This window comes from Nipponia nippon, unplaced genomic scaffold, assembly GCF_047370975.1.
Source record: "Nipponia nippon isolate SJK-2023a ecotype South Korea unplaced genomic scaffold, ASM4737097v1 scaffold_3, whole genome shotgun sequence".
Taxonomy (NCBI): domain Eukaryota; kingdom Metazoa; phylum Chordata; class Aves; order Pelecaniformes; family Threskiornithidae; genus Nipponia; species Nipponia nippon.
In genome coordinates, this window is record NW_028262347.1 from 40,443,361 (window position 1) to 40,459,759 (window position 16,399).

Genomic DNA, 16,399 nt, shown 5'->3' on the forward strand with positions numbered 1-16,399 from the left:
GAAACTACTAGAATGAAGTGCCTTAGTCTTTTGCATTCAGTGACTCAAAAGTGTAATAAACATCTGAAGCTATTTGTCTTGATTCTTATTTTGATCTTTTAGTGACTGACCCATGTTGTCTTCTTTAATTACTCAGATGTGCAAGTAACTAACGTGACAGTTTGCTTGAAGTTCCAAAAATATACAAATGATAAACTCCTGATCAACTGAAAATTACTGTTTTTCGAATTGTTTGTCAGCATGAAAAGTAAAAATCTTCCAATTTTTCATTGAGCAAAATGTTTCACTTGGTCTAAGGGGGAAGAAGAATAATTTTGATTTTGAGGTCCTGAGACATTGTTAGTGTTCTTACAGTTGAATAAAAACAACCATTTGAAACATGTAAGGCTTTTTTTCCCTGATCGTGGGGGATGTTTTACCAACCAAAACAATCTGGAAAAATCACATTTAAAAAATGCTTCAGTTGACTCAGTTCTTCATTTTTCACTGAATTTTTTTGGCCATGACTATTTGAATTATCTTAGGGTAAGCTGGAATTTGATCTTCAGTAAACGAATACTTCTACTTAAAAGCACAGTCATTACCAGAGACTTGAAAACTTCATTGCTAGCCTGGGACATTTATCCAAAGGGACAGCAGCATATTAAATAATTGCCTTTTACAGACACATAGGAACATGAGGAGGCGCAAAAGTTATGTTCCTTCCCTATTCAGTGCAAACCTCCTTTGACTTGCACCACTGGAAAATTTACTTAAGGATTTTCCTCCAAAATCAGCCATTTTCTAACTCTAGAGGCACAGGCCTGCCCAGGGCTTTGGCACAGATGAGATGCATGGCCACTGCCCTTCGGACCCGAGCTCTGGTCCTGCTCAGCATGACTGGCTGCTGCAGGCTTTTGTGGGAGGACGAGGGACAAGACCCCTAACAGCTTGCCAAGGATGCATCCAAGAGCAGATCTTTACATGTGTTCACCAAGCAGGGGAAGCTATCCTCTTACTTTTCTGGTTGAAGAGAAGGCAAAGCTAAGTAAAATTTAGGTGGGTCAATATGAATTGCTTTGACTCTTTTCTGCTTCCCAGCTTGGCTTCTAAACATCTTACTACATGAGGCTGCAGCTTCTGTGCTGGTTTTTATTTCTCTGCCTTCTCTGCCTGATGCCCATGTGTTTAGTGGGCCTTCTTTATTCTTCCTCCCTTACCTCACTCAGTTTCTTCCTCAATCTTTTCCTTGCTCTTCAGCTGACTCCTCAAAAGGATGACTTGCTGCCTCTCATTTCAGGCCAGCCAAAGCGTTGCTGCTAAGATACACCTTCCTTGCAGGCATGTCACCCAATCCTTTTTCATCTCCCTGTACTGTCATCGGTATGATGCCTGTGCTAAGGGAAGGATGTTCTCACTTGTAAGGCTCCACTTCTGCATAAACCTCATCCCATTCCTTCAGGTCAAACCATCTCACCTGTGTCCTGCTTCTGATGCCCCTTCCACCTCCCTGGAACTACAAAATGAGCTCCCACACCCCTCTCATACCCACCTCTGACTTTCACCCCTTCCCAGTGGTGACCTCTATGAGACTCTCCCCCTTGGCTCTTGGGCTCCAAATTGTCCTAACTGGCTCTGGTATGGGCTGTAAACACCTTACACTGGGCTAGTGGCTGACCTAGAGCTTCCCTGGTTCAGTACTGGCTTAGTATAAACACCAGCGGTGCATGGCTTCTGAAAGGCTTCCCTGCTCAACTATATACCAACTGAGAGAGAGCAATGTTAAGCCTTTGTTTAATGTGATTTACACCTGTCATCTGCAGAGACTGGAAAAAGATGTGAGAGTAAGAGTCTTCTGCCTGCAAAACAAGAGACAGTGATCAGTGGGGCTCTTCCAGCCACCTGGCTGTCTCCCTCTCAATGCCTGCTGAAATTTTAAAATAGTTCATCAGTTGGCGAGTTACTGACAGATGGAGAAATGCCACTGAGTTGAAAACAGAAATGCCTTTCTCTGGGCCAGCAAGGTCAATTAATCACTTACATCCTGTAAACACTTTCTAGTCAGTAGGTTCCTCCCAGTAGTAAGTACTTGTAGGGCCAAGGGCACAGACAGATATCTGACAATACACTGTGGATCACAGCCACAGGCAAGTCACTTACTCTGAAGCTGGCTGTGAAATGCAAGAGATGATTCCAGAAAAAAATTCAGGATATTATGGGGATAACGTTCCTGCTAACATGGGGAAAAAAGGCCAGCAGACTGCAAATGGCATGAACGTCTGCAAGTTAGCATCCAAAGTCTGTAGCTATAGAGACAATATATATAAATTTGTTTTATTAAACCTATATACATATTATATATAAATAATTATAAATAACGTATAAGCTGCACATATTCATGTGCTCAGTTGCATGCATGCAATTATACATGCATATGCATGTGCCTTTGTTCATGGGCTACTTCACCTCTCTGGGCAATACTCTTCTAGTAACAGCTATTCTGGCTCACATTAGCCTTTAAATGCTACAACTGTTCATACACGCAAAGAGATATGGTTTGGGTCTCTGAAAGCATTCAAGAAAATGTGGCAAAAATTACAAAGATTCAGGCAAATGTTCGTTGTGCCCATCCCTCCATTTTTATGAGAACCAAATTTTATAGATTTAACAATCTGGCACTTTCCCATGCAGGACTGTCTTTTCTGACGTGCCAGTATTTCAGGAATAATGCATTTTTCTGTTCTGTCATCAACTTCAGACATTCTGTCTTTTCAATAGTAGCAGCTCAGGCTACTAAAGAAGTGTATGATGGACAATTTATGTTTCTGCATCTTTGCAAATCAGGTATCTTCTCCCAAGTAAAAGCAGACAAACTTTTTGTCAGCATTAAGTAAAAGAAGGAAAATAGCTCTTTTTTCTTAATGAGTATTATGGAAAAATATTTTGCCAGTTTTTACAATTAAAAAATAAAGTTAATGCCCCCTAAATTGTTAATCAAAAAATTAAATTTTAATTAAAGAACTAAAAATAACCCCAAACTGCTCATGTTTCAGTTTTCCATTGAAAACTTTGAACATTTCTCCACTTTTTGCACACTTGGAAGGTTTTCATGGGAACTAATAATTTTAGACTCAAGAAGACTGTCTTATTGTATTTCTTTAGCTAGTTAAAACAAGCTGAGTGAGCAGAACGAGTGAGGGTTATATATTGCGTTCTTTGCATGCCTCAAGTTCCTACTAAAGCTATTATCTGTAGCAAGGAAGATATTAAACAGACACTGTTCAACAGCTTCATCCTAAAACACATTTTTAAAAATGGTTCAAAAATGGAATAGACGAGTCATGATCTTTTCAATAAAATTTTGTGGAAACACTGAATGGCTAAAGTCACGTTGTGCTCCCCTGAGGGGCAAATAAAACGTGAGTCTCTATTGCCCCAAGGCTGTGGACGGATGCTGTGTGAGAGGATTCGGGTAAACAGGATTCTACGGAGATGCCAAGTTGTCTGTACAAACTGTCTCCCAACATAGGGGGTTTAAGCATGATGAAGAAGTGTGAACAACCAAGGGATTTATTTTTCTTAAGCAAATGACTTTTACTATAAACCCTGGCTTTTAAAAGGTGAATAAAAGGACTGCTTCATAGGATGCAATTATTCATAATGAAAAACTGGTTTTAGAGTAAGATGGCACTTATCTATTCAATTGACTTACATGCACGAATTGGAAACAAATGAAACCTGAGGGATCATGTGCTCTGGCATGTTTAATAAGAACTGAATTGTTTGTATGTCTTTGTTAGACCTGTAGCATGCTCAAGTGGTTGTATAGGTCTTCCTGCCTTGTTAGGATACACAGTTCTGAGTGGCTCTTTTTATTAAATTTGAGCTATTAAACCAGTCTTAAAAAGCTTTGCTTGTTTAGTTTAGTTTGCTAATGAGATGTAAAAGCTAAAAATGTTAGGCTAAGGTTGGGTTGGGTAGTTGGTTATGTCAGGTTCCTCCTCTCTGGTGCCCTCTGATAGCAGTTGGTAGCAAGGCACCTGAGGGAACTAGAACGGGACAAGCTTTTCTTTGCATTGCACTGGTCACCTGATACTGTTCTTTTAGCATAAAAAACCCCGAATAATTCTCCTTGCTGTCATGATTTTATAGGCTTCTGTTAGAGCCTCTCACAGTCTCTTTTCCAGGCAGAAGAGTCCTTGTCTATTTAGTATCTCCTGATACAGAAGCTGCTCTAGTCTGTGATTAGTTTGCCATACTTCTGTATGTGCTTCGAGATGGAGAGATCAGAGCAGCATGCAGTTGTGAATGCAATATAGATTTTTCCATTGTGATAAAGATGTTTTCTGTATTACTCTCTAGTTCTTTTCCCAAGATTCTTAGCTTTGTATTTCAGAACGCATCAAAGTATACAAAACTATTTTCCCTCAAATGCATAACATTTATTTATCAACCCTGAATTTCCTGTGCCTCATCACCATCATAAAATCCTTCTGTAATTTCTTTGAAGTCCATTTTTAATTTTACTACCCTCGGTAATTCAGTGTCACCACCAAACTTCACCTTCACCACCTTACTATTTATTCCCCTTTCCAGATGACTTAAGAGCACCTTGGTCAGTATCAGCTCCAGAATAGATGCGTCTGGGACTCCACTGGTGACCTCCTTTGAGAAGCAACTAATCCTTCCAGTGCTACACTGTGTTGATTATTCCCCACTGTACTGCAGTTGTTCATATATCTATTGGCTTCTTTCTTTATTATAATTCCTTCCAATTTCTCTGATTTAGGCATCAGAGTTCTAGGCCTGCAGTTCTCTGGATCTCTTCTGGAGCCCTTCTGAAAGACTCCTGTTATCTCCGGCCCTCCGATTCCTCAGGTGCTGGGGCCCAAGTGCTAGGTTACACCTGCCCAGTTAATACATCGGTATTTGCATATATGAACTCCTTTAGGATTCCTGGGTGAATACCAGCTTATACCAGTGAGTAGCTTTTATTCATTTTATTGCTTTGTTCTAGAATCTCTTCCACTAACGTTTCAATATCAGACAGATCCTCCAGTGACCTTTTTGAATCTACTCCTGCCACAGAGGTAGGAAATTCCCTAAGTTCTTCTGTGGTCAACACAGATGCAAATCATGCAGTCACTTCTCTCCTATTGCTTCACCTTCTCCAAAACCCTTTTCTACCCTTTTGATCCTCTATTGATCCTTGTATTGCTCCATAAGCTTCGTGCTTTTGATCTATTTAAAAATGAAGTTATGATTTTTTTTAATTCAAAACCTTTTTTGACCTGTCTTATTCAGTTTTCACATTCAACTGGATTCAGTTTATGCTTTGTTCTATTTCTCTTGTAAAGAGCGTCTCCTTACTTCTGATAACCTCTTTCATCTGGCTGTTTTGCAATACCACTCTTTTCTGGGTCTTCTTGAAGTAATATTTAATAATGTGTTTTCCCTGACTGAATTTTTCTGCTCTGACTTGTTTCTACCTGGCCACTGTCTTCATTTTAGATTCTTACCCTTTTTAATATTAAATAAACTTGTAGGAGACTTCAGGTTTTTTGGTCTTGAGTATATTAGGCTTGCTGTGTGGAGTGCTTATTAAAGATATTTTGGACTGACTGACTGTGGGTATCCCTGTCTGCTCCAAAAAAGTAATTTATAGTGACTAAAAATTTAGTCTTCAAATTACAAACATACACAATGTTTACATGGGAATAAACAAAACCTCCGATTATTACTGTGTTTTCTGTCATCACAGCCTTTATGATCTCTTTGAAACTGTCACAGTGTTACAGTCCTGGCTGTTTGTACTGTAGCTCTAATACAACATTTATCCCATCTATGAATGGGACTGCAAACCGAGAGGAATCTATTATCTGTGGCTATAACTGACTGACTTATCTGTCTTTACCGCATAAACATAAACCACTACCTTGAAACTATCTAATCTGCCCTTCGGAAGTGATTTGTACCTTGACATTAAAGTGTTGCCCAATTATTTTTTCCCCACGGTTTCTGTTGTGCCAATTATGTCAAAAATCCTCATTTAAAGTTCATTTTTAAACTCACCATGAATTCTGTTTGAAGTACATGAGAACACGCAACTGCGTCTCGAAGCTGCTGCCGTGTCAGGACGCGGCCGGCTGACTGTAGGTATTCCATCGCTACTTTTTCTCGTGGGGTCGGCACAGTGACGAAAGGTTCAACACTTCCCAAACTGCTCATATCCAAAGTCAGTGAGACATTGGAGCCTCGTCTGTGTCAGAAAATAATTAAAACAGCTATATCAGATCTGTGTTAGTGCAAGTCCCATACTCATGCAGCTGATCCTGAGTTACCTATGCACCCTGACTTTCTGTGTAGTCACTGGGAGATTTGGGTGTGCAAAGACTGCAAGACTGGTTTCACTGGAAGCGCTGGGTGTCCAAAAAACCAAGATTTTACACAGCATCCTACCTCTTGAACCTAACAACTGATGCTGCAAGAACAGTGTGCTAGGGAGCAACTATTTGGATTATTCTTAAAAGTAGAAACTGCTCCCTATATGCTACTTAATCTTTATGGATGTCAAATGTGAAAGTGCTATCTTGGTAAGGAAGAAACGTTTCACAGAAACAAAGGGGATATATTTCTATATTATATATAACACAACCTGGAAATAAATATACCATATGTCAGCTGTATGTTTAAGAACCTACTAAAATTAAATATACAGCATGGAGGAGAAAAAGTGATAAAATCAGCAGAAATAAGTGGAAAGACAGTGCAAACATCGTACCAAGACAGTGGACAATGCCTCATGTTAGGTAGGAGGGAAGGGAGAGGCAATAAACCGCAATAAATGAGGTGCATCCCAGGAGGAGGAATAGTCACAGACTTAGAGGGGTTATTCAGAAATGCCAAACATCTCTTGCAGGACAATCAAATTCATCAACATTTCACATTTCTACAGGAAAATAAAGCTGGATTCAACACCACCTTTGAGCTCTGAAAATACAAATAAAGCACACTTCTGCGTGCTTGGTAGGAGCGCTACCCTTTTTGTTGCTTTCTCCAAACAACACTTAAGAAAACTGTCTTTTTTCGTAGTTTCAACCTATCGATCCAATGTTATCTACTCAAACCTTAACTTTAGACATATTGATTGCAATAAATCCATGCTCTGTGAATTGCGATGACTAAACACACATTTGTAGGCATTAATCAAATTTTTTGTGTTTACTAATCAGAAATCAGTACTGTAAGACTGTAAGATTCAGCTGTCTGAACTGGGCTACAGATGCCCAGCTCAGTGTAAGTGTCTGTGACATTTACCAAGCAGCTATGCACATACAGAGACAGGACAACGCAAGTTTCATTCCTACCTCTGCCCGTTATCGTCTCTCTGTTAATATATGCTTACAGGGGAGTTCTTTAAGCTCTTAATTGCTCTACCATGCTTGGATATATACAACCACAATGTAAGATCTCTGTCTCAAGTCACTCCTAATAGTCATCCTACCAGATCAGAATACAGCTCTACACCTCGCCCATTTTTAAAATCATATATGTCAGTAATAAACCATTTACTGGTTAATCCATTATCCAGCGACTCCAGTGTTCCCGCTAGGGCTCTGCACGGTTGGGTGCATTTCTTAGCGGCAGGAGAACTCCCACTGGGTGAGTGACTGCACGCTGCTCTGGACACTGGGATGTTGTTAAGGCACAACTGTCCCTTTTGCAGTAATACCACATATTATTACAGATATCACACAGACATCATCAGATAGTATCTGTGAGGCAGGTGCTATTAATATTGGAGGAATGCTTTCCTCTAGTCTGCAGCAAAAGTTGCTTGTGTTAATACTTGCTTTTCACTGCCCTTTCGTTATTTAGGGGTGGCCCATAGGTATTTGTCTGCACACATATTTCGGCAAATTACTTGTCTTTTCAGACACTGTGACTCCTTACTTAGTGCTGGTGTTCTGTTTTCTGATACTCTTCTGCCACCAGAATAAATACTCTTAGCGTTTATTGCTTTCTTCTTTGTTTGTAACCATATGAACATAACACTTCGGTTTTTGTTCTGACACAACTTTGATGCACTTCCCTTCCTCTTATACATGTCAGCAGACCCTTCAGTAATTTTATTTTAAATTAAACCATTTCTATCATGTCAGTCTGCACGAATAGAAATGACATCAGTCACTCACCTGTCACTTAGGAAAACACAAAGCCACAATGGCCAAGAGACAAGAGCACCTGGTGGAATCGGTGAATCTCACATGGTGCCATAGCGTCCATAAGCCTATTTCAGCTGAGATGATGGGTGGGTGATAGCAAGAGCTTTGCTGCCCAGGCCCACAGATGGTAACAGTGAGTCAGCGACAGAAGTAGAGGTGGGAGAGGCAAGATGTGCCAAGGCGGCCGCAGGCAGCTGGCTGCCTCCGGGGGTATACGGGGACAAGTTCTGTTGGCAGAGGGAAGTAGGTGGGGGATGATTCTGCTAATTTGGCTAGGAGGTAGGCAGACAGTAACATCCCGAGTAGAAATGAGTAGTAACTGATATACGCAGAGACTACTAGTAGTGCTCTGTGGCTCACTACACACCCTGCATCGTACCAAAGCCCCAGTCGGCGGTACCAGTGCTCGCACCCGAATTTGGAGCGGTGACAGCCTGGTGCCAGGTGGGCACGCCGCGAGCCAGCTGCGGTGGCCGCTCTCTGCCAGACCTTGCGGGAGGGTCCTGGCTCACGTACCCATCCCACCTCCCCAGGGACTGCCCCTGCCTGCGGGGGAAGCCAGTCCCGCAGCTCCACGCCGCTTCTCAAGGAAAACATCCTGTTAGACCTCTTTCTCACAAAAACCCTCCTACGAAAGCATCTCTTCTGACCACGACTAGCAATTTATTCCACGGAAAAAGGCAGTCCCTCAAACAGGTGGCTCTGAGGGCGTATATTGCAAACCCAATCTTTTGAGAGCAATCCAGAAATCCACAGAAGAGGTGTGCAATGAACCTTTCCAAAACTGTTTAGGCTACCTTTGGTTGAGAAATAGGTAGCAATTTAGACCCAGACATACTTCTGGGAGAGGCTACTGAGATTTCCTAATATAGAGGAAAAGTATTCGCATTGTTCAGTAACAAAGTAGAGTGAAAATGTTAATATTTTCTTTGGCTTTTACATTGTTATAACTGACAGTCTTGGCAAAAAGGCTATTTCCTTTTTAACAACAACAAAAAATATACCTGATCTAATTATAACTTTGAGTTTACAGCTTTTACCATTTATGGGGATTGTTGACGAATACTGGTGTTGAGAATCAAATAACTTACCCTGGAAAGAAGAAATAGTTTTTAGCTGCAATTTAACACATTAAAAGCTACACATTGAATAAAACCTGAATATAGGGCAGAAAATAATTACTTAAAGGACAATGGCCTTTTTAGAAAGTCCATAAGAGGATATACAATAAATAATAGCTCTAAAGATAATTCTTCCATAAAAATGGGCATCTTGAAGAACACTTTTGAAGTAGGATGCTTCACTTAATAAAAAGTTTTTAATAACGTTTACATTAGCAATACTAACTATTGCCAAGGTTAACATGAATCACGTAGACTTCTTTACTGCATGCAAGACCATGCTGAGGAACAGGCTGAGAACAGGACATTTTGCCTTGTCTTGAAAGACCAGGGAGGGCCTGAACCCATCATGCTCTTGTATGTCCTAATAGAAGATGCTTATAGTCTCAGGTCCTGCTCTGGACTCCAACAGTTTCTCTGTGTTCCTCCAACAGTTAAATTCTTCACTTTCTGTAGGCAAGAGTAGAAAGGAAGAATTCTCTTCTCTTTTACTGGTGGAAAGAGGTTAGGTAGTGAGCCCACCTTTTCCCACCCTACTGGAGGGACTGCACAAGGCTGGCAACAGAGCAACGAGGAAGTAGCACCTAATCCAAAGCCAACTGACATTTTTGGTAGCTATCCCTTGTCTCTAATAGGTTTTGAACAAAGAAATCACAATCAGACCAGTGGGACCAGTGACACTGCTAGTCAGACAACTAATTTTCTCGGATCCCTCCAAACATGTGGGATATGTTGTGTGTATATATATATATATACTCGTCTCCTGACTACATACAGGTATCTTTCCACTTCAAATTAGAGTGAAGAAGCCATACACGTGGGTTTTCCCTTTTTTGTGAATATTTGCAACCCTTTTTTTACCTTCTAAATAACTTTATATTCTTTATGTTCCCCCTGTTAATAATCTGGGCCAAATTAGAGAAGATGATTGTGTTATGGTATGCTTCCCCCAGCATCCCCACGAGGTTGTGTCTTGATGGGGATGGATGAGCATCATGTGAGGAATCTGAGGAATTGTAAAGATTCGTGACAACGTTACATTAAAATCAGCATGAGACTAACTCTTCCGAAGTTTAACCAGCTGGGACAGCCACCTCATCACTGGGTACGTGAATAAGTTCAATCAGGAAACCACTTGTGTCTGTGTATTGTCTAGTATCCCAGAGGGGGTCTTACATACTCACAGCCCTCTTTTCAATTGGGTAATAGGAACAAGTCCACTGATGAGAATCCACTGGAGCATTTTTAATACTACATTTATAGAAGCAGGTTTCATTACAGACTATGATAAAAAAAAAAAAAAAAGAAGAGATTAATGCAATGTTTGTTTGAAAACTCTCAAAAGGAAGCTCCACCTGTCCACCTCGGAGGGCCACCAGGTTACTAAAGCCTATTAATCATTAGCAAGGTCATTTCCAGGTCTTCCCTGACCCTAAAATTAAGCCATAGCTGGTGATTATGAAAATCCAATTACCCGACACGTTTTCCCAGTTGTTTATTTAAGCTGGGTAATTTCTTTAAATACATGTTCCCATGTTTATTCAGCACTCCTGAAAAATGCAACGCCCAGATTCCCGGTCCTCGGCTTTTCATTCTCTCTAGTGGTTTTGGAAGCAGTGGTGACGGCTGCTGCCCTCCAAGAGCCATTGCCCTCCGACCCCGGCATTGCAGAGGCGGGAGGCGCTTCCTTCTGTGCCCTGGGTCCTCCGTCCCTCTGCCGAGCTTCTGCACAGCCAAGGCGGGAGCTGTGTCAGCTGTGCAGGTGGAAGGAAGCCATTAATTAGCGGGAAGAGCAGTGCTGGCTGTGGCTGCTGGGGAGGGAGTTTGCTTTGGGTCCTCAGATCCTGCTTGTACCAGGGGACGCTCCACAGGGCTACTCTCCCTGGGTTTTACTGCAGGGATGATGGGAAAAACACCACGATTTCCCTGTGTGTTTTATTTCTCTAATGCTCACAGACTAGGTCTGGACATGGGTCCTGATTCTCTTCCCGTGCTGGTCCATCTCATCAACAAATGCACTGAATTCAGCTGGGTTTTGCACTGCTGCAATTGGACTGGGAGAGCACAATTAGACACGTGGTTACCACCACTTACTACCTTACCGGTGCCAGACTTCACCTGCTTATCTAGTTTTATATTTCAGCAGAGTAATTAAAAGAAAAAAAAAAATTGTAAAAAAGGACAATGGGGCAAAAAAAAAGGTCTCAGCTTTCCTGCTGCTTTTAGCAAAGTAGCTAAGAGAAAACATGGTCATGCAGATGAACAAATGTGATACCTAAAGCTGCGGTGGGGCGTGAAAAGCACCGTAAATCAAAAAAGGACATAATGTTGTTGTTGTTATTAATCCTGTATTTTGATATAAAATAAATAAAAATAGGATACTGCATAGCTCCCATTAACTTCATCAAGAAAAATCACTGTTGAAAAAAGAAAAAGTTAAAAAGCAGAGATACAGAGGGGTCAAAATAATCTTTGCAAAGGACTGAACCTACTGCCATTTTCTTTCAGCCTTGGGCAAACAATAACACAGATCTTCTAATATATGACTGAGACATTTCTTCACAAATCCAGATTTATAATATCCATTACAGTCAGTCCTCAGAAGGCCAAGAGATGACTCTCATTTGAAATAAAATATAATTTGATTAATTTTAAAGTAACATTCACAGTATTGTTAAATAGTTGCTTCTAACCAGCATAAGAACAGTTTATGTATTTTTCACAAATGCTTATATATGATTCTAGCCTGAAATATATATCATCACCTTGTACTAATTATATTACTGGATGCCTTGGGAAAGTAGGGCTGAATGAGAGTATGGTTACATTAAGGGATGTGGTAATCTCAGTTTTTTTCTGACCGTCAGCATACTATCTCAAACAAGTCTTCTAAGCATGTGGTAAAACTCCATTATTGACCGCCCAAACTTGAAAAAAGAAGATTCATTTTTTCCTAGGTTTACATTCTTTTCTTGGAAATGTAGAGCTCATCAGGTTCAGTTTTGTGTTGTGCTGCAGCACATATTAGAGAATATTCTGACAGAAAACCCCAGAAGTTCTGATAATATACAATACCCATTAGTGTAATTATCCTCTTATTTACTCCTACTTTCAACAAAGGTCAATCAATATCATCAGTATTACTTTGAGAAAATAATGAATAAATAATTCATTATGGAACTATGTGAATGTCGTCCTAATAAATAAATATTTGCACATAGTACTTATTGCATATAATGTACTTTTTATTTTTACACTCCTAGGTGCCCTAGGAGTGTAAAAGCATTGCTACACAGGTGCTACGCTTGGCAGATCCGTGATGGTAACTCAGTTTCCCAAATGATCTCTGCTTTGCTTGCTGACAATTCTGGCTTGCCATTGGTTTTCACTTGAACGAGTGCTGCAGCTTTTATGAACCCACTCAGACCTGGGGTTATCAACACTTTTAAGCAAACCAAACCTACATCACACCCAAACTGAAGTACTCAAAAATGAGAAGCTGCGATCAACCAACTAACAAGGCCAAAGAAGAATTAGTGTTGGAAGCAGGACTAAACCCCAAGGTTCCCTAAATCTGTGTCATTTCTCAAGTTACCTTAAGTCATTTTGCAATCGTCATAGGTACTCTTCTCTAAAGGAAATTACTCTTCAACTGATTTCAAGACTCAGTATTATTTATGTCAATCATTTACTTAAAAAACAACAGCAGAGGAATACAAACTGATTTTGATAGAAAATCCTTAACTATGAATATAAAATGACTGATTTACTTTGCATTAAAGGGTAATATGCATTATGGCCAGTCTAAGTTGATACAGCCCGATACCTTGAAGGACCTGTTCCACTCAGCTCATGTTTGGTCATTTTGCAGCAACTTTACTATGCATGAAAATAAAAAATGCAGGACCAGAGTTCTACCTTCAGCACTTTGGTGTGCAGGTGGTCAAAACTTGATCTTCCCCCCTCTCCTGCTATCCCCTGACATATCAGTGCTACTTAAAACACCAGGAGTTACCTACTGACCTCCTATCATGCCTAGTAACAGTGGACCTCTCTTTTTGTGTAGGCTCCTGGCCTTCATTTCCAAAGCCTTGTTCCTTTCACAGATTAACCTTCCTCTGGCTCTGATTTTTCCTTTCCAGAGAGGAGGTCCTGGACAGATAGGTAGATATTAGCCTGATGTTTCCACAAGCATGCTTAGCAATTCAATTGTTAATATTACTGATATTTGTAATATTTCTACTCTGCCTCACAGTCATCTGCACCCAAGATGAATTCTGTAGCCATTTGTGTGGGCAGCCCAATCTCACCAACCATAGGACATCATTTATAGTGCAGAGGGAGTAACCTGGATATAACATTGACGCTAATACCTATCACCAGAAAGCCATAGATGGAAAAAAAATTAAGCTCAGGACTATAAGGGAGGCAATAGGATGAAGTATGCTAACCCTATGCATCTTCTTGGAAAGAACATCTGCTATTTCTGCTCATGTTTGCTCTATCACACAGCTCTCCTCATAGTATTCCAGTGTTGCACTATGATTTTTCCCCACTTATTTGTCACTTGAAAAACTGACGCTTCCTGCCTCTCACTCTGAGGAAGGGGTCTGGAAGTGACGACAGCAAGCCGTCTGCCTACCGAAAGGAGAAGAGGGATATATGGCTGCTGTGAGATGAGACTTCCAATCCTCTGCAGCTTCCTAGCTACAAGAAACCTCCTGGCAGCACCTGGCAGCAGAACCCTCCAACCCTCTCTGAGTCCATAGAAGCTGATCAGCAGCCTCAGCTATAAAGTTTAAATAGCTTTTCTGGAAAGTGGAGGCACTTCATTTCTCTCCAGAGGGTCTGATCTCGTTTCCACAGCCATGAGTGAGAGCAGGCCAATACCTCCAGCACTAAATTGCAAACAATTCTCAGGATCTACTCACAGCTCAGCATGTCAAAATGAACTGAGGAAACGGTTTTGACAAGTACTTCTGGACTAAGTTTTAAGCAATCAGTATCTGGTTAGGACAGGAATGGCTCAATATCCTGTAGAGGAAAACAGCTGACATGAGAGTAGTTTCAACTTTCCCTCTTTTAATCATGCTTTCTAATGTACTGCCAATTCACTCCTGTTCTGCCCTCGATAAGGCAATGCCGCTCGGCTACGGGAACTGACTGTTCAAAAATGAGAAGCTTATACAACCTCCCATCTTTTCCTGTAGATTATTTCTACAATCAAATTGCATTTTGTCACGCAAACTTCTCTCTCCAATAAAATTTGAATGGTAACATAAAGCTCTGTTTCTGGTTCATATTCACATATACATGTTTTCAGCATGAGTGAAAACTGAGTTAAATGTGCAGAAGTAAAAATAAATGAAGATGCTAGTTTGTTGTGCTTATTTGAGCTGTTTTTTTCAAAGAGCTGAATACATGTTTACTAATTTATGGTTAATTTGCTTTAGATGGTAGAGCTTTAATTGAATGCAGTCTTGTTTATCGCTATTATTATCTGCTTGCATTGCAGCATTGCTCTATTTCATACTGGAGGCCTCACTGCACAAACATACTGGATGACCTGTTCTCTCTCTGATTGATGCACATGCTAATTTAAACGAAGCTACAATGAATATAAACAAAAGGGATTAAAAGAATAGGGAAAGGGAAAAGAGAATGGAGAGGAATAATAATTAGCTGCTAGGGCTGCACAGATTAAACAAATGCACAACTTAATGAGCTCAGATAATGCATTTATTTAAGGTAAGCCAACAAGAACTGTTAAAAATCCCCATATATTCTCTGCTGTATCTTTTGCTGAAAATTGGAAAATAAAAACCAATTTGCAAAATATTTTTGCTCGTATGAGCTGCCCCTCTATGATTTCAGTTCATAAGCACTGCCATGATGCCGTGGAGGAGCTGTAGCCAGGCACCGTCATTTCCCATTTAGATCTCTTGTCCAGTTGCAAAGCCTGATTACTTTTCCCAGTGCACGCAAGGCTCACTTTGCTGAGCACTACAGCATGCCCAGAGGGTGCTTGCCTGCAGTATTCAGAGAACTGTAGCCTATCTAAGAGAACTGATCTAATAAATGAGAATGGAGAGGTGCAACGCTACAGCAATAGCTTCTAGGAAGTGGTTTTTTTAAGACTGCTTAACTGAGATTTGTTGCTATTTAGTTGGTCATCCCTATGGTAAACAAATAAAAAATGGGCTGATCTTAGATTTTTCAGCTTTTAGATGAAAAAAAAGTTTGTGGTTTTTTTTTTTTTCCATAACAGAAGCCTTATCAATAAGTCCATTTAGCTTCATGTATTCCATACTAATTAATCCCTTAAGCATAAACTCTACCTCCATCCTGTACCTGCTGCTCATCTAAAGAATATAAACTATAACCCTGAAATCCAAACAAGCAAATATATAATCTATTCACACATTAATGTCCTTCAATACTCCTTTGAGGCTTTAACCAAAACCAGCTGGCTTGGAAAAAGACATGGGTAGGGGTATTCTTAATGTAAATGGGCAGTATCTTCAGACAGTATCAGTAAGAGAAAATTATTTTTTATTGTGACTTGAAGACTAATCAGTACAATGAGTTCTTTCCTGGTGAGTTTGCCGTTTGGGAAAGACAGGAAGGAACATCTGGGAAAAGAGGCGTTTACTACACCCTGTCAACCTTAAGATAATAAAAAAGCACATTCCTTGTTTATTTGACTTGGTCTTCATTATCTTTAAACTACTGGAAGTGTCACACAGAAGATTTCTAAGCAGACAAATTAATTGTTAGTGCACTTTGAAGAAATTACTGAACAGCAGCAGTTCCTGAAGAATGTAAAACCTCCAGGCCCACACCATTGCTCAACAGAGCTGCGCCATCTATGGACATTTCTAAAGGGAGCGGGCAAAACTGCTCCGCTCAGTCAGACAGCGGACAAAGCATCTAAGGCTGCCTGTACAGACCAAAAATCCTTCTAGCTCATACACTTTGGAAGGCACAGTCCCATTTCCAGAGTGACTCACGTGCTTAAGTTATACTATGAGCTGATGGAATTTAGGCCCTTAGAGGCCATACACATGCACTTAG

The 16,399-nt window shown here is 40.4% G+C and overlaps 1 protein-coding gene across 1 annotated transcript in view; it reads right to left on the reverse strand.

Annotated features, from left to right (window-relative positions):
• Positions 1 to 16,399, reverse strand: part of PTPRR (protein tyrosine phosphatase receptor type R) — a 153,491-nt gene that overhangs the window by 29,778 nt on the left and 107,314 nt on the right. Inside the window, exon 7 of the mRNA XM_087765121.1 lies at positions 6,052 to 6,238. Within this exon, the coding sequence (XP_087621247.1) occupies positions 6,052 to 6,238 (187 nt within the window). The remainder of the gene's footprint in view (positions 1 to 6,051; positions 6,239 to 16,399) is intronic.